Here is a 19,673-nt window from a genome sequence, read left to right as displayed (position 1 = left end):
ATTTAATTGGAAAAAAAAAATTGATGAATGAAAGTGATATTAATTTTCAATGATTTACATCAACATATATTGATATCTACTCAAATTCACTTTAAGTCAAAATTAAACTTTCAGGATATATATGGCACACATGAACTAACCCCCCTCTAGATGTGAAAAGCTGTCAAATGCACAGAGATAAAAAGTGGCCTTCAATGGCTTAGAAATTAGCATGAGCCTACCTAGGTTTAGCTTTCAACAAAGAATACCAAAAGAACAAAGCAAATTTGATGATAAAAGTAAATTAGAAAGTTGTTTAACAAATTGCATGCCCCATCATAAAAGCATAAATTTTGACTAGACTGTCCCTTTAATGCCTTTCAATTACACCTGCTGTCCATCATTAACTTAGTCAAGAAACAAAAAAAAATGATTATATAAATAAAACCTTTTAAATATATGTAGTCTTTTTGTGTGTCAGCAGCTTTGATCAATATTATATAAAATCTTAATGTGACATTCTAATGCACAAATGACGTGCTAATTATAAAAAGGGACAATAAAGTCAAAATTAAACTTAAATGGATTGCATACAGTATGACATTGTAAACAACTTTCTAATGTACATCTCATCAATTTCACTTAGTTCTCTTGGTATTCTTTGTTGAAGAGTATTGCTAGGTGAGCTCAGAAGAGTGCATGTGTCTTTACCATCTGGTGTTTGCAATTATGCATTTGCCTTGCTATAAAGAAAGAATGTTGCAAACACAAAATGTTGTCATAAACTGTTAACCCCATCATGCCGGGTGCCAAGTGTTTAACATCATTTTAAATGAAATCACGCGATCGTCGATGTGTTCATGCGATTTCAAGGGTGGGATTGGATCATAGGGGACTGCCTACGGTGCTAGACGCCCCCCAGTCCAAGTTCCACTCTGAAAGTGCAGGAGGCTGCAGGACGCTAGATCGGTTAGAACGTTCCATGCCGTCCTAAAGGCATTAAAGCCCAGCGCTTAGGATGGCATGTCCTAGCGGCATTAAGGAGTTAAAGGACCATTAACTACAGTAGAATTGCATAACTAACAAGTCATTTTCTCTGAATTTAAAAACAGAATTTATGTTTACCTGATAAATTACTTTCTCCAACGGTGTGTCCGGTCCACGGCGTCATCCTTACTTGTGGGGATATTCTCTTCCCCAACAGGAAATGGCAAAGAGCCCAGCAAAGCTGGTCACATGATCCCTCCTAGGCTCCGCCTACCCCAGTCATTCGACCGACGTTAAGGAGGAATATTTGCATAGGAGAAACCATATGATACCGTGGTGACTGTAGTTAAAGAAAATAAATTATCAGACCTGATTAAAAAACCAGGGCGGGCCGTGGACCGGACACACCGTTGGAGAAAGTAATTTATCAGGTAAACATAAATTCTGTTTTCTCCAACATAGGTGTGTCCGGTCCACGGCGTCATCCTTACTTGTGGGAACCAATACCAAAGCTTTAGGACACGGATGAAGGGAGGGAGCAAATCAGGTCACCTAAATGGAAGGCACCACGGCTTGCAAAACCTTTCTCCCAAAAACAGCCTCAGAAGAAGCAAAAGTATCAAACTTGTAAAATTTGGTAAAAGTGTGCAGTGAAGACCAAGTCGCTGCCCTACATATCTGATCAACAGAAGCCTCGTTCTTGAAGGCCCATGTGGAAGCCACAGCCCTAGTGGAATGAGCTGTGATTCTTTCAGGAGGCTGCCGTCCGGCAGTCTCGTAAGCCAATCTGATGATGCTTTTAATCCAAAAAGAGAGAGAGGTAGAAGTTGCTTTTTGACCTCTCCTTTTACCAGAATAAACAACAAACAAGGAAGATGTTTGTCTAAAATCCTTTGTAGCATCTAAACAGAATTTTAGAGCGCGAACAACATCCAAATTGTGCAACAAACGTTCCTTCTTCGAAACTGGTTTCGGACACAAAGAAGGCACGACTATCTCCTGGTTAATGTTTTTGTTAGAAACAACTTTTGGAAGAAAACCAGGTTTAGTACGTAAAACCACCTTATCTGCATGGAACACCAGATAAGGAGGAGAACACTGCAGAGCAGATAATTCTGAAACTCTTCTAGCAGAAGAAATTGCAACCAAAAACAAAACTTTCCAAGATAATAACTTAATATCAACGGAATGTAAGGGTTCAAACGGAACCCCCTGAAGAACTGAAAGAACTAAGTTGAGACTCCAAGGAGGAGTCAAAGGTTTGTAAACAGGCTTGATTCTAACCAGAGCCTGAACAAAGGCTTGAACATCTGGCACAGCTGCCAGTTTTTTGTGAAGTAACACAGACAAGGCAGAAATCTGTCCCTTCAAGGAACTTGCAGATAATCCTTTCTCCAATCCTTCTTGAAGAAAGGATAGAATCTTAGGAATCTTTACCTTGTCCCAAGGGAATCCTTTAGATTCACACCAACAGATATATTTTTTCCATATTTTGTGGTAAATTTTTCTAGTTACAGGCTTTCTGGCCTGAACAAGAGTATCAATAACAGAATCTGAGAACCCTCGTTTTGATAAGATCAAGCGTTCAATCTCCAAGCAGTCAGCTGGAGTGAGACCAGATTCGGATGTTCGAACGGACCTTGAACAAGAAGGTCTCGTCTCAAAGGTAGCTTCCATGGTGGAGCCGATGACATATTCACCAGATCTGCATACCAAGTCCTGCGTGGCCACGCAGGAGCTATCAAGATCACCGACGCCCTCTCCTGATTGATCCTGGCTACCAGCCTGGGGATGAGAGGAAACGGCGGGAATACATAAGCTAGTTTGAAGGTCCAAGGTGCTACTAGTGCATCTACTAGAGTCGCCTTGGGATCCCTGGATCTGGACCCGTAGCAAGGAACCTTGAAGTTCTGCCGAGAGGCCATCAGATCCATGTCTGGAATGCCCCACAGTTGAGTAATTTGGGCAAAGATTTCCGGATGGAGTTCCCACTCCCCCGGATGTAATGTCTGACGACTCAGAAAATCCGCTTCCCAATTTTCCACTCCTGGGATGTGGATTGCAGACAGGTGGCAGGAGTGAGTCTCCGCCCATTGAATGATTTTGGTCACTTCTTCCATCGCCAGGGAACTCCTTGTTCCCCCCTGATGGTTGATGTACGCAACAGTCGTCATGTTGTCTGATTGAAACCGTATGAACTTGGCCTTTGCTAGCTGAGGCCAAGCCTTGAGAGCATTGAATATCGCTCTCAGTTCCAGAATATTTATCGGTAGAAGAGATTCTTCCCGAGACCAAAGACCCTGAGCTTTCAGGGATCCCCAGACCGCGCCCCAGCCCATCAGACTGGCGTCGGTCGTGACAATGACCCACTCTGGTCTGCGGAAGGTCATCCCTTGTGACAGGTTGTCCAGGGACAGCCACCAACGGAGTGAGTCTCTGGTCCTCTGATTTACTTGTATCCTCGGAGACAAGTCTGTATAGTCCCCATTCCACTGACTGAGCATGCACAGTTGTAATGGTCTTAGATGAATGCGCGCAAAAGGAACTATGTCCATTGCCGCTACCATCAAACCTATTACTTCCATGCACTGCGCTATGGAAGGAAGAGGAACGGAATGAAGTGTTTGACAAGAGTTTAGAAGTTTTGTTTTTCTGGCCTCTGTCAGAAAAATCCTCATTTCTAAGGAGTCTATTATTGTTCCCAAGAAGGGAACCCTTGTCGACGGAGATAGAGAACTCTTTTCCACGTTCACTTTCCATCCGTGAGATCTGAGAAAGGCCAGGACTATGTCCGTGTGAGCCTTTGCTTGAGGAAGGGACGACGCTTGAATCAGAATGTCATCCAAGTAAGGTACTACTGCAATGCCCCTTGGTCTTAGCACCGCTAGAAGGGACCCTAGTACCTTTGTGAAAATCCTTGGAGCAGTGGCTAATCCGAAAGGAAGCGCCACGAACTGGTAATGCTTGTCCAGGAATGCGAACCTTAGGAACCGATGATGTTCCTTGTGGATAGGAATATGTAGATACGCATCCTTTAAATCCACCGTGGTCATGAATTGACCTTCCTGGATGGAAGGAAGAATTGTTCGAATGGTTTCCATTTTGAACGATGGAACCTTGAGAAACTTGTTTAAGATCTTGAGATCTAAGATTGGTCTGAACGTTCCCTCTTTTTTGGGAACTATGAACAGATTGGAGTAGAACCCCATCCCTTGTTCTCCTAATGGAACAGGATGAATCACTCCCATTTTTAACAGGTCTTCTACGCAATGTAAGAATGCCTGTCTCTTTATGTGGTCTGAAGACAATTGAGACCTGTGGAACCTCCCCCTTGGGGGAAGCCCCTTGAATTCCAGAAGATAACCTTGGGAGACTATTTCTAGTGCCCAAGGATCCAGAACATCTCTTGCCCAAGCCTGAGCGAAGAGAGAGAGTCTGCCCCCCACCAGATCCGGTCCCGGATCGGGGGCCAACATTTCATGCTGTCTTGGTAGCAGTGGCAGGTTTCTTGGCCTGCTTTCCCTTGTTCCAGCCTTGCATTGGTCTCCAGGCTGGCTTGGCTTGAGAAGTATTACCCTCTTGCTTAGAGGACGTAGCACTTGGGGCTGGTCCGTTTCTACGAAAGGGACGAAAATTAGGTTTATTTTTGGCCTTGAAAGACCTATCCTGAGGAAGGGCGTGGCCCTTACCCCCAGTGATATCAGAGATAATCTCTTTCAAGTCAGGGCCAAACAGCGTTTTCCCCTTGAAAGGAATGTTAAGGAGTTTGTTCTTGGAAGACGCATCCGCTGACCAAGATTTCAACCAAAGCGCTCTACGCGCCACAATAGCAAACCCAGAATTCTTCGCCGCTAACCTAGCCAATTGCAAAGTGGCGTCTAGGGTGAAAGAATTAGCCAATTTGAGAGCACGGATTCTGTCCATAATCTCCTCATAAGGAGGAGAATCACTATCGATCGCCTTTACTAGCTCATCGAACCAGAAACACGCGGCTGTAGTGACAGGGACAATGCATGAAATTGGTTGTAGAAGGTAACCTTGCTGAACAAACATCTTTTTAAGCAAACCTTCTAATTTTTTATCCATAGGATCTTTGAAAGCACAACTATCTTCTATGGGTATAGTGGTGCGTTTGTTTAAAGTAGAAACCGCTCCCTCGACCTTGGGGACAGTCTGCCATAAGTCCTTTCTAGGGTCGACCATAGGAAACAATTTTTTAAATATGGGGGGAGGGACGAAAGGTATACCGGGCCTTTCCCATTCTTTATTTACAATGTCCGCCACCCGCTTGGGTATAGGAAAAGCTTCTGGGAGCCCCGGGACCTCTAGGAACTTGTCCATTTTACATAGTTTCTCTGGGATGATCAAATTCTCACAATCATCCAGAGTGGATAATACCTCCTTAAGCAGAGCGCGGAGATGATCCAACTTAAATTTAAATGTAATCACATCGGGTTCAGCTTGTTGAGAAATTTTCCCTGAATCTGAAATTTCTCCCTCAGACAAAACCTCCCTGGCCCCCTCAGACTGGTGTAGGGGCATTTCAGAACCATTATCATCAGCGTCCTCATGCTCTTCAGTATCTAAAACAGAGCAGTCGCGCTTACGCTGATAAGTGGGCATTTTGGCTAAAATGTTTTTGATAGAATTATCCATTACAGCCGTTAATTGTTGCATAGTAAGGAGTATTGGCGCGCTAGATGTACTAGGGGCCTCCTGAGTGGGCAAGACTCGTGTAGACGAAGGAGGGAATGATGCAGTACCATGCTTACTCCCCTCACTTGAGGAATCATCTTGGGCATCATTTTCAGTGTCACATAAATCACATTTATTTAAATGAGAAGGAACCTTAGCTTCCCCACATTCAGAACACAGTCTATCTGGTAGTTCAGACATGTTAAACAGGCATAAACTTGATAACAAAGTACAAAAAACGTTTTAAAATAAAACCGTTACTGTCACTTTAAATTTTAAACTGAACACACTTTATTACTGCAATTGCGAAAAAGTATGAAGGAATTGTTCAAAATTCACCAAAATTTCACCACAGTGTCTTAAAGCCTTAAAAATATTGCACACCAAATTTGGAAGCTTTAACCCTTAAAATAACGGAACCGGAGCCGTTTTTAACTTTAACCCCTTTACAGTCCCTGGTATCTGCTTTGCTGAGACCCAACCAAGCCCAAAGGGGAATACGATACCAAATGACGCCTTCAGAAAGTCTTTTCTATGTATCAGAGCTCCTCACACATGCGACTGCATGTCATGCTGCTCAAAAACAAGTGCGCAATACCGGCGCGAAAATGAGGCTCTGCCTAAGATTAGGGAAAGCCCCTAGAGAATAAGGTGTCTAAAACAGTGCCTGCCGATATTATTTAACAAAAATACCCAGATTAAATGATTCCTCAAGGCTAAATATGTGTAATATATGAATCGATTTAGCCCAGAAAATGTCTACAGTCTTAATAAGCCCATGTGAAGCCCTTATTTACTGTCTGAATAAAAATGGCTTACCGGATCCCATAGGGAAAATGACAGCTTCCAGCATTACATCGTCTTGTTAGAATGTGTCATACCTCAAGCAGCAAAAGACTGCTCACTGTTCCCCCAACTGAAGTTAATTCCTCTCAACAGTCCTGTGTGGAACAGCCGTGGATTTTAGTAACGGTTGCTAAAATCATTTTCCTCATACAAACAGAAATCTTCATCTCTTTTCTGTTTCAGAGTAAATAGTACATACCAGCACTATTTTAAAATAACAAACTCTTGATTGAATAATAAAAACTACAGTTAAACACTAAAAAACTCTAAGCCATCTCCGTGGAGATGTTGCCTGTACAACGGCAAAGAGAATGACTGGGGTAGGCGGAGCCTAGGAGGGATCATGTGACCAGCTTTGCTGGGCTCTTTGCCATTTCCTGTTGGGGAAGAGAATATCCCCACAAGTAAGGATGACGCCGTGGACCGGACACACCTATGTTGGAGAAATAAGCAGCAGATTTTTTCTGACAAATGTATAACACCCCCCATATCATATGAAAGCCATCAGCCAATCACAAACTAGTAAACGTATACACTATGAGCTTGTGCACATGCTCAGTAGTAGGTGGTGCCTAAGAAAGTATGCATATAAAAAGCCTGTGCAAAATTTGATGATAGAAGTACAACTGGAAATTTCTGAAAAACGGCACTCTTTTTCTGAATCAGGAAAGTTTCATTTTTTACTTTAGTCAAAATTTAAGGACATGTGCACACCCCTAAGCTCCTAGCAGCCTACAAAGGTTTCCTCTTCAACAAAGGATACCAAATAAAACAAAAGCAATTAATAACAAGATAACCAAATTGGAAAGTTGTTTAAAATGTCATGTCATGGACTTTACTGTCCCTTTAAAGCATTTGATTGCTGTGATCCAGATTATATATATATATATATATATATATATATATATATATATATATATATATATATATATATATATATAAATAAAATTAGGGCTGGGCGATATGGGCAAAAATGAAAATCGCGATTTTGTACCAAAAAAACAAAAAACAAACGCGTTTGCGATTTAAATTGCGTCTTTCTTAAAAAGCGACCTACGGATTGTTTTACAAAGATCTTTATGAGATATTGTTACCGGCGACTAACGAGTCCGATATGACTAGAGCAGTCTCACATGAAACATACTGCCCACTGTACCGGACTAATACTCACGGCCATATTGGAACTTCACACGACCCTATATGAACTGTAAACTGTCACTATGCTTCTAGAAAATAGGAGCGCCAATAAGGAACATAGGATTGTCCCTCACATTAGGCAGACTAATGAAAAACGATATGCCCCATGGCTAATAAGAGAAGCGCGTCAGTGCAGCGTGTCACAGTGCATAAAACACTACCGATACACATGAAAAAGGAGCTCCGGTGCCGAGAGGGATACATTGGGGATTCCTATATAAATCCCACATCATTTTAAAAAGGGGATAAGCTGCTCAAAGTAGATAAGGAGTGCCGAGCCCAACCAAGACCTTATCGACCTTATCTCCCATAGAAACGAGAAATCCACACGCTGCACTGCCGCGCTTCTCTTATTAGCCATGGGGCCTATCATTTTTTATTAGTCTGCCTAATGTGAGGGACAATCCTTAGTTCCTTATTGGCGCTCTATTTTCTAGAAGCATAGTGACAGTTTACAGTTCATATAGGGTCGTGTGAAGTTCCAATATGGCCGCAAGTATTAGTCCGGTACAGTGTTTCATGCGAGACTGCTCTAGTCATATCGGACTCGTTAGTCGCTGGTAACAATATCTCATAAAGATCTTTGCAAAACAATCCGTAGGTCGCTTAGTGACAGTGCGAGTCAGTCCCAATAAACCAGCAGCCTGGGAAGGAGATGTCTCTACCAGCTCCTTGCTGCTGTGGAACAGTTACCGGTGGTCCGGGACCGGCTATTTCCATTGGTCCCACCCCCCCATAAAAACCTATGTTTGGGATCATCAGGGCACTGTACTATTAAAGTATTGACCCCTTTTTCTGTAAAAATACACACATTTTATTTTTATGTATGTAATGAATGTAAATACAGTTTTATTTTATTAATGTCAAAGCCGTTTCTAAAATGTTCCTTTTCAATTTTGGTCAGTGTGTATTTAAAAAGAATATATCAGCAATTGTACTTGACATTTTACATGTAGCCTTAGTTTGGTGACCTTGTAAAAGGACACTTGGCTTGTCTGTGCATGGTCACATGACTTATGTTACACAGAAACATGGGGGGGGGGGGGGGTGCACCAGAAACTTTGCAGATGTTTGATATTTAAATCCTCTGCACTCATGATCTGGAGCAAATCTTACAACAAACACACCCCAGCTTATGTAACATAAGAAAGTGGCTTATTCTGTAGGTCGGTTGGCTGCAGTATAATAAGGAACTATACTCAAATTCATGAGAACTGAAATAGGAGAATCAGTTACAAAAACCGTTGGGAAAGCTGTAACCAAGATTATGAAGCAAAATCCTGTTTCAAAACATAGGCTTGTGTAGAATTGGAACACATATTACATTTCCTCTTATGTACAGAGTAACCCAGAAAGCAGTAGATTTATTTCATTCGAACAAAAGGGAGGTCATTGTTTATATGCAATATAAAGCCAGCTTTTCGTGTAGGTTCCATATACATAACAAGCTTTAGGAATTACACAAATCTTGCTATAGGGCTTTATACTTTTTAAAAAGGGATATGAAACCCAAACGTTTTCTCTTCCCTGATTCAGACAGAGCATGTGATTTTAACCAACTTTCTAATGTAATAAGATTATCAATCTTCGTTCTTATGGTATCTTTTGTTGAAAAGCAGGGACATAAGCTTAGGAGCCGGCTCGTTTCTGCTGCACTATTTGGCAGCATTTTTACTAGAATGTTATTCATTTGCAAGAGCACTAGATGACAGCGCTATTTCCTGCCATGTAGTGTTCCAGATACCTACTTATGTATCTCTTCAACAAAAAATTTAAATGGGAACAAAGCAAATTTGATAATATAAGTAAATTGGAAACTTTTTTTAAATGGTCTGCTCTGTCTGAATTAAAAGGGACACTAAACCCCAAAAATGATTTCATGATTCAGATAGAGAATACAATTTTAAATAACATTCCAATTGACATTTATTATCTAATTTGCTTCATTCTTAAGATATCTTTTGTTGAAGAAACAATGCACGTGTCAGCCAATCACACGAGGAATCTATGTGCATCTACCAATCAGCAGCTACTAAGCATATCTAGATATGCTTTTCAGCAAAGAATATCAAGAGAATGAAGCAAATTAGATAATAGAAGTAAATTAGAAAGTTGTTTAAAATTGCATGCTCTTTCTAAATCGCGAAAGAAAAACATTTGGGTTTCATGTCCCTTTAAGGTATGCAATTCGAAATCTTTAAAATGGGTATATGTTTCAAATACATACGCACATGAGGCTAGAGAAGCAGTAATTCAGTAAGCAAATCTTATTATTGATAAATGTGTGCGTAACAATTAGTTTAGATGATATGAAGCTTATGTGCAGGAATTTTGAAAATGTCCACGAGGGATATTTAAAAAGAGATATGTGGTCAAATTCCTCCACTGTATTAATAAATTAGGCATATGGCAGAACGACCACACATGTGTGACATCTGCAGCACTTCTCGTGGCTTGCATTTTGTTGTCTAAAACAATATGGGCTTTGCAATCAGTATTGTCAGAAGAGAGATTAAAAAAAATAAAAAAAAAAATCTGCACCGAAACGCAGGTCAAAAGTTCTTTGCTGGAGAGCACTATTGAAAATGATATTAGGTCAGCTAAGCTCATCTTCCTTACACGTCGCTCTTCATCTGCTGCACCTCGCCAATCCCTTCACTGGCTTCCTCTTGCCTCCAGGCTTAAACACAAAATTCTCACTCTGACATACAAAGCCCTCAACTGCACTGCTCCCCCCTACATCTCAGACCTTATCTCCAGATACTCTCCCTCCCGACCTCTTCGCTCTGCCCACAATCTCCTACTATCCTCCTCTCTTGTTACCTCCTCACACCCCTGTTTACAAGACTTCTCCAGACTGGCTCCCATCTAGTGGAACTCTCTGCCTCGCTCCACAAGACTCTCCCCTAGTTTTGAAAGCTTCAAGCGCTACCTAAAAACTGTAATATTCAGGGATGCACACAACCTGCACTAACTTTTTTAACGCCACTGCTATCCCCTTGAACCCCTTAGTATGTAAGCCTTTGGGCCCAGCCGTTTGCAGGTCACCCGCATAAGAGCTGATTACAACAGTGCAACTCTCGGCAGGTACCTCTACCCATTTGACCCCCTATAAATGTTACCTTGTATACCGCCTATGGGCGCGATCCGATATCGATCGCAGTTTGCGGCGCAAGCGAGGGAACCGGCGTCGCCCGCAGTTTCAGCTCGCAACTCGAGCCATCCCATATAGGTCGCCGTCAGATGCTAACGTGCCGTAAGTCTCACAAACCAGCGATGTCCAGAAATCTGCGTAAGTACAAATTTCTGGCGTCGCCAGTGACTTGCACCACGTTAGAATCTGCCGGCGCCTATAAAACCTGACTAAAGTCTAAAACACCCGCACTGTCTAACACGCCTCCCTAACATAGCCCGCACTGTCTAACACGCCTCCCTAACATAGCCCGCACTGTCTAACCCTCTATCCGCTATCCCCCCTCACTAGCCTAACAATAAAAATGCTATTAACCCCTAAACCGCCGCTCCTTTACCCCCGCCGCAACCTAATAAAATTATTAACCCCTAAACCGCCGCTCCCGTACCCCGCCGCCAGCTATATTATATCTATAACCCCCTAAAGTGAGCCCCTAACACCGCCGCCATCTATATTAAAATTATTAACCCCTAATCTAAGCCCCTTACACCGCCGCCATCTCTATTAAAATGATTAACCCCTAATTTAATCTACCTACCCTGCCGCCAGCTATATTATCTATATTAACCCTAAGTATATTATAGTTAATATAGGTATTACATTATATATATATTAACTATATTAACCCTAATTATATTAGGGTTAATATAGTTAATATAGTATTTATATTAACTATATTAACTCTATCTAACCCTAACACCCCTAACTAAATTTATATTAAATTAATCTAATTAATTTATAAACTAAAATATTCCTATTTAAATCTAAATACTTACCTATAAAATAAACCCTAAGATAGCTACAATATAATTAATAATTACATTATAGCTATGTTAGGGTTAATATTTATTTTACAGGTAAATAGTTAATTATTTTAACTAGGTATAATAGATATTAAATAGTTATTAACTATTTAATATCTACCTAGTTAAAATAATTACCCAATTACCTGTAAAATAAATCCTAACCTAAGTTACAAATACACCTACACTATCAATAAATTTAATAAACTACTAACATCTATCTAAAAATACAATTAAATTAACTAAACTAAATTACAAAAAAAAACAAACACTAAATTACAAAAAATAAAAAAAAGATTACAAGATTTTTAAGCTAATTACACCTATTCTAAGCCCCCTAATAAAATAATAAACCCCCAAAATAACAAAAATTCCCTGCCCTATTCTAAATTAAACAAATGTCAAAGCTCTTTACCTTACCAGCCCTTAAAAGGGCCTTTTGTGGGGCATGCCCCAAAGAATTCAGCTCTTTTGCATTCAACAAATACAATCACCCCCCCCCCCCCCATTACAACCCACCACCCACATACCCCTATTCTAAACCCACCCAAACCCCCCTTAAAAAATCCTAACACTACCCCCCTGAAGATCTCCCTACCTTGTCTTCACCACACCGGGCCGAACTCCTGATCCGATCCGGGCGATGTCGTCCTCCAAGCGGCAAAGAAGAAATCTTCCTCCGGCGACGTCTTCCTCCAAGCGGCAGCAAAGTCTTCATTCTTCCGGCGGCATCTTCAATCTTCTTTCTTCGCTCCGCCGCCGCGGAGCATCCATCCCGGCCGACTGCTAAACTTGGAATGAGGTACCTTTAAATGACGTCATCCAAGATGGCGTCCGCCGAATTCCGATTGGCTGATAGGATTCTATCAGCCAATCGGAATTAAGTTAAAAAAATCTGATTGGCTGATTGAATCAGCCAATCAGATTCAAGTTCAATCCGATTGGCTGATCCAATCAGCCAATCAGATTGAGCTCGCATTCTATTGGCTGTTCCGATCAGCCAATAGAATGCGAGCTCAATCTGATTGGCTGATTGGATCAGCCAATCGGATTGAACTTGAATCTGATTGGCTGATTCAATCAGCCAATCAGATTTTTTTAACTTAATTCCGATTGGCTGATAGAATCCTATCAGCCAATCGGAATTCGGCGGACGCCATCTTGGATGACGTCATTTAAAGGTACCTCATTCCAAGTTTAGCAGTCGGCCGGGATGGATGCTCCGCGGCGGCGGAGCGAAGAAAGAAGATTGAAGATGCCGCCGGAAGAATGAAGACTTTGCTGCCGCTTGGAGGAAGACGTCGCCGGAGGAAGATTTCTTCTTTGCCGCTTGGAGGACGACATCGCCCGGATCGGATCAGGAGTTCGGCCCGGTGTGGTGAAGACAAGGTAGGGAGATCTTCAGGGGGTAGTGTTAGGATTTTTTAAGGGGGGTTTGGGTGGGTTTAGAATAGGGGTATGTGGGTGGTGGGTTGTAATGGGGGGGGGGGGGTGATTGTATTTGTTGAATGCAAAAGAGCTGAATTCTTTGGGGCATGCCCCACAAAAGGCCCTTTTAAGGGCTGGTAAGGTAAAGAGCTTTGACATTTGTTTAATTTAGAATAGGGCAGGGAATTTTTGTTATTTTGGGGGTTTATTATTTTATTAGGGGGCTTAGAATAGGTGTAATTAGCTTAAAAATCTTGTAATCTTTTTTTTATTTTTTGTAATTTAGTGTTTGTTTTTTTTTGTAATTTAGTTTAGTTAATTTAATTGTATTTTTAGATAGATGTTAGTAGTTTATTAAATTTATTGATAGTGTAGGTGTATTTGTAACTTAGGTTAGGATTTATTTTACAGGTAATTGGGTAATTATTTTAACTAGGTAGATATTAAATAGTTAATAACTATTTAATATCTATTATACCTAGTTAAAATAATTAACTATTTACCTGTAAAATAAATATTAACCCTAACATAGCTATAATGTAATTATTAATTATATTGTAGCTATCTTAGGGTTTATTTTATAGGTAAGTATTTAGATTTAAATAGGAATATTTTAGTTTATAAATTAATTAGATTAATTTAATATAAATTTAGTTAGGGGTGTTAGGGTTAGATAGAGTTAATATAGTTAATATAAATACTATAGTAACTATATTAACTATATTAACCCTAATATAATTAGGGTTAATATAGTTAATATATATAATGTAATAACTATATTAACTATAATATACTTAGGGTTAATATAGATAACATAGCTGGCGGCGGGGTAGGTAGATTAAATTAGGGGTTAATAATTTTTATATAGGTGGCGGCGGTGTAAGGGGTCAGATTACGGGATAGATAAGGTAGATGGCGGCGGTTTTAGGGGCTCACAGTAGGGGGTTAGTTTATGTAGATGGCGGCGGGGTCCGGGAGCGGCGTTTTAGGGGGGTAATAACTTTATTAGGGATTTGGGGGGGGGGGGGGATCGCGGTTGACAGGGAGATAGACATTGCGCATGCGTTAGGTGTTAGGTTTATTTTAGAAGATCGCGGTTGACAGGGAGATAGACATTGCGCATGCGTTAGGTGTTAGGTTTATTTTGGCAGCTAGTTTAGGGAGTTACGGGGCTCCAATAGTCAGCGTAAGGCTTCTTACGGCTGCTTTTTGTGGCGAGGTGAAAATGGAGTAAGTTTTCTCCATTTTCGCCACGTAAGTCCTTACGCTGCATATTGGATACCAAACTGCGCGGGTTTGGTATACCTGCCTATGGCCCAAAAAACTGCGGGCGACGGCAGAAATATACGCGCGTAACTTCTAGCTTACGCCGTATATAGGATACCAAATCCGCGCAATTCTTGGCGTCGCCGGCTTTTGCGGGCGACGATTTTTATCGGATCGACCCCAAAATTTATAGCGCTGCGGAATCTGTTGGCGCTCTACAAATACCTGATAATAATAATTATAATTGGGCAACTATGTGACAGGCTTATAGCAGCAAATGTTTAATGGGACATTAAACACCTTGAGGATTTTAAAATAAAAGGTTTAATGCCTAAAGAAACAACTTTGCAATATATTTTTTTTATTTTGTCCCCCTTTAAACATAATTTAATTTAGCTGTAAAAATTTCTGCTTCTCATAACATGAAAAGCACCCTATTGACTTCCCAAGGCTAACTCTGCAACATATATGTGCCCAATTGGCTTTAACTGATAACAACTGCAAAACAGGGTAGAAAAAGAACGTTAAGACTTGGCTGATATGTTATTCTGTAGCAACACAACATAAATGTCTTATCATTACAAGGCATTTACTGTCCCTTTAGCTGTGTGGCTAGCAGAGAAGGCGGATTCTCTGACACAGCTGATTAAAGATCACTGGTATCAGGATTGCAGGGTAACCCCCTATTAAAAAAAAAAACCACAGTGTTGCTGTGCCTCTCTGTCTCCAGTCTACTACTGTCCTGCCAGTAAAGGGAGTGGGGCATTACCCTGCAGCAGAAGCCAAGCTTTCCGTTACCCTTCAGCTTAAAGTTCCCATACTGTAGTACAATAAAGGGCAATATGGGTCACATTTTTGTTGCATTTATTTCTTAATACTTTGCAAAGTATTCTTAAAAAGGGACGTAAAACCCAAAACATTTCTTTCATGATTTAGGTAGAACATCAAATTTGAAACAACCAGTTTACGTCTATTATCAAATTTGCTTCATTCTCTTGGTATGCTTTTTTGAGGGAGCAGCAATGCACTACTGGTTTCTAACTGAACACATTGGTGAGCCAATGACAATCGGTATATATATATATATATATATATATATATATATATATATATATATATATATACACAGCAACCAATCAGCAGCTAGAACCTAGGATCTTTGCTGCTCCTGAGCTTTCCTAAATAAAGCTTTCAGCAAAGGATAATAAGAGAAGCAAGCAAATTAAGAAGTAAATTGGAAAGTTGTTGAAAATTGCATGCTCTGTCTAAATCATTAAAGAAAAAAATGTGGGTTTCATGTCCCTTTAAGGCTTCACCCCCTATTAGCAAGTACTGTAGTACACGACTGAGTGCAGACAACAGAGCATTTTACATCTTGCTGTAATTATAGTCTGGGTACAATAGAGAGAAATCCAGGCAGATAGTTTAGAAATTATTACAGGCATGGGATAGTCTTCTAATCTATGAATAAATAAAACTTGATTAAAAATATCCTTATGCTTTAGTTCACTGAAATGTGTCAGTAAGTGCCTAAACATCTGGCTCTGATTTGTAATACAGGTTAATAAATTTGCATCGAAGTGTATAACTGCTAATCTTATTCTCAACTGATTACAAACATACATTTGTAACCAATATCTAAAACAACCTTTAACCCCTTAACGACTGACGTACCCTGTACGTCGCTGGTCGTTAAGGATTGTCCGTTTGCTCCCATAGAAAGAACAGCGTCGTACAGGGTACGTCAAGGTCGTTAAGGGGTTAATGTCTTATGCATTACTTTAAAAAAACATTGGATCTCAAGCACCATAATGGTCAGTTTTTCCGGACTGCGTTTTTTTAAAAATACTTACATAACAGCTCCAACAACTTTAGGATGACGGCTCATTCCAAGATAATCATTGCTGCACCAAACAGAGACCGATTTTTTTGTTATCAAAGAATTAGAATAATCATCCGCCATTGGAAATGATTGAGCCCGACGGTTCACCGTTTTGAAAACACGATAAGTATGGTCGTTTTTCTTCTCTTCAATTTTCTTTTCAAAAAAATTGTCATATTGGAAGGTGCGCACAGCTATAAAAAAGAAAAAAAAAAATTTTTTTCTAAACAAATTAAAGGGACGTGAAAGCCAAAATGTTTCTTTCATGATTCAGATAGAGCATACAATTTTAAACAAACTTTCCAATTTACTTTTATTATCAATTTTGCTTCATTCTCTTAGTATCCTTTGTTGAAGGAGCACCAATGCACTAATGGTAGGTAGCTTAAACGGACAGTTTAGACCCAATACATCATTTTGATTACTTATTGTTGTATACCAGAGAAGCATCCTACAACGGTCCCACATCTATAAGCTTGTAAGTACATGAAGCTTTTTAAATATTCATCTTTCTTTAGAAGCCGAAAATGGCTGCCAAGCTCCACCCATCTATTGCGTGTATATTTTGGTATGTTAAGTTTCTCCAATCACCATCCATTCCTAAATACATTTTCCTACTTGCACACGCCGATTTGTGCATGTGCAATCTGAAAAATATTGAGCTTGCACTACTAAACTGCCATACAAGAAAGTGGTGGGCGGGGCTTGGAGGCCATTTTTGGCTGCTTACAAAACTATTAAAAATTATAGATGTCGTACCAGTTGCAAGATGCTTGACTTTAACACATTGGTAAGCTAATGATAAGAGGTATATAAACAGCCACCAATCAGCAGCCAGTACCCACATCCTGAGCCAACCTAGGTTTGCTTTCTAACAAAGGATACCAAAAGAATGAAGCAAATTAGATAATAGAGCATACAACTTTCCAATTTACTTCTATCTGAATCATGAAAGACATTTTGTGTTTTATGTCCCTTTAAATACAATAATATATTTTGTCCCAAGCATTGATTTTCATAATACTATGAATAAAAATTGTAGTACTAGTTAGGCATTCTCGGTATGTTAAAATGTCATCAATAATCCTATCACCTCGCTGCAACCAAAATATATTTCTCCTGATCATGGAGGTATAATGCTTTGATTGAACAAGAGGTAAATTTGAAATGTCATAATTTAAAACTGACATGGCACTTTTTTCCCCTACCATGTAAAAGAAAGAGCCATTAGTTAAAGGGACACTGAACCCAAAATTTTTATTATGTGATTTAGATAGCGCATGCAATTTTAAGCAACTTTCTAAATTACTCCTATTATCAAATTTTCTTCATTCTCTTGGTATGCTTATTTGAAAAGCAAGAATGTAAGTTTAGATGCTGGCCCATTGTTGGTGAACAACCTGGTTTGTCCTTGCTGATTGGACAGCACCAATAAAGTGCTGTCTATGGTCTGAACCAAACATTTGCTGGCTCCTTAGCTTAGATGCCTTCTTTTTCAAATAAAGATAGCAAGAGAACGAAGAAAAACTGATAATAGAAGTAAATTAGAAAGTTGCCTAAAATTGCATGCTATATCTGAATCCTGAAAGAAAAAAAATTGGGTTCAGTGTCCCTTTAAAATCATCTGAATCATGAAAGAAGAAATGTTGGCTTCATGTTCCTTTAAACAAGTTTCCAATTTACTTCTATTATCTAATTTGTTTTCTTTATATAAATGTGTTGAAATTTGGTGGCAGCACATATATGCCTCGTGTTATTGGATTACCCTATGCATTCAGCTAGCTCCCAATACTGCATTGCTGCTTCTACAACAAAAGGATACCAAAAGAATGAAGCAAATTAGATAATAAAGGTGAGCAAGAAAGTGGTTTCAAATTGTATTCTCTATCTAAATCTTGAAAGGGTTGTGGTGTACAAGTCCCATGTCTCTGCTGCTTATTGGCTGACGACACACAGTTTAAAAACTAAAAAAATAAAAAATAAAAACACACACACAAGCATATTTGTACCATCTAAAATGTTTCAAAATGTATTATAGTGCTTTGTTGTTGAGTATGTTTACTCTCCTCAGAATACTGTTGTTTTGAGCTAGTGTAGACTATTTAATAAGGGATAAGATACCTCACATTTATTAATATTGTTAATCCACTTTGAGACATAGCGGCCGATTTATCAAGTTCCGTATGGAGCTTGATGCCTCGTTTCATGCGAGCTGCTCCATAAACTTGTCCGCCTGCTCTGAGGCTGCGGACAGAAATCAACTCGATCCAATACGATCGGGTTGATTGACACCCCCCTGCTAGGGGCCGATTGTCCGCGAATCTGCAGGGGGCGGCATTGCACCAGCAGTTCACAAGAACTGCTGGTGCAACGATAAATGCTGACAGCGTATGCGGTCGGCATTTATCGATGTGCGGCAGACAAGATACGCTACATCTTGTCATGTCTGCTCGCACATTAATAAATATACCCCATAGTCTATGTGTAGTTTTGTTAGCCTTTGTGGAACAGGCCGTAGAGGAAACCCCATTTATTAAAGGTTTTATATTAATTATTATATTACGGGAACAGTTGCTATTCTGCTTTGATATTAATGAATGTCCTCAGCAGCACAGTTAATACTCCCATGCTCATGCAAAGATTGTAAATAAACTGCTGCCATGCATACCCCAAAATGTTGAAGATGGAATGGGGGGGGGGGGATGTTACATGTTCTAACTGCCGTAACATTTGTCTAATAAAAAAAAAATGTAGAAAGACATTTTAACAGAAAATAAAACTGGCATATCACTTTTAGAGCAATTTCTTCTAACTATACAAATTTACATTGAAGCTAAATCATTATGTGAGTTATAAAAAAAGTTAAAAGGGACACAAGTCAAAATAAACTTTTATGTTTCAGAAAGAACATGCAGTTTTAAGACACTTTCCAATTTACTTCCATTAACAAATTTTGCACAGTATTTTTATATATAAACACTTTCTGGGGAACAAAATCCTACATGTGCACAAGGGTATACTATACTAGTCTGTGATTGGCTGATGTCTGTCACATGATACAGGGGCCGGAAAATGGGTGAAAAAATTAATTTGAGTAAAAAAATAATCTACTGCTTATTTGAATTTCAAAGTGTTATTGTATTGTCTTGATTATGTACGTGTTAATTATGTCATTCTACTGCATTGAGTGGTTTAATACATATGATAAAATAAATCCCCTGTCTATTGAATTGTATCTTACTTATTGTAAAACCCAATGGGGTGGGGGTTAATCATTCTCAGAGATGAGGTTGCTCAATTAAGACAGAATCAACAATATTTATAAGCTATTTAAAATTAATCTGTGGTGTAGTATGCTGTTAAAAGTCTAACATATCCAAAAGATTGTGTATTATTA

General features: G+C 39.6%; 1 protein-coding gene across 1 annotated transcript in view; it reads right to left on the bottom strand.

The window, feature by feature from the left end:
• The window catches only part of ALAS1 (5'-aminolevulinate synthase 1), an 82,960-nt gene that overhangs the window by 28,151 nt on the left and 35,136 nt on the right, over positions 1 to 19,673 (bottom strand). The window contains exon 5 of the mRNA XM_053721019.1: positions 16,248 to 16,470. Coding sequence (XP_053576994.1) covers positions 16,248 to 16,470 — 223 coding nt within the window. The remainder of the gene's footprint in view (positions 1 to 16,247; positions 16,471 to 19,673) is intronic.

This window comes from Bombina bombina, chromosome 7, assembly GCF_027579735.1.
Source record: "Bombina bombina isolate aBomBom1 chromosome 7, aBomBom1.pri, whole genome shotgun sequence".
In the NCBI taxonomy this organism is placed as follows: Eukaryota; Metazoa; Chordata; class Amphibia; order Anura; family Bombinatoridae; genus Bombina; species Bombina bombina.
Note: the sequence above shows the minus strand (reverse complement) of the source record. Positions and strands in the feature narration are given on the sequence as shown.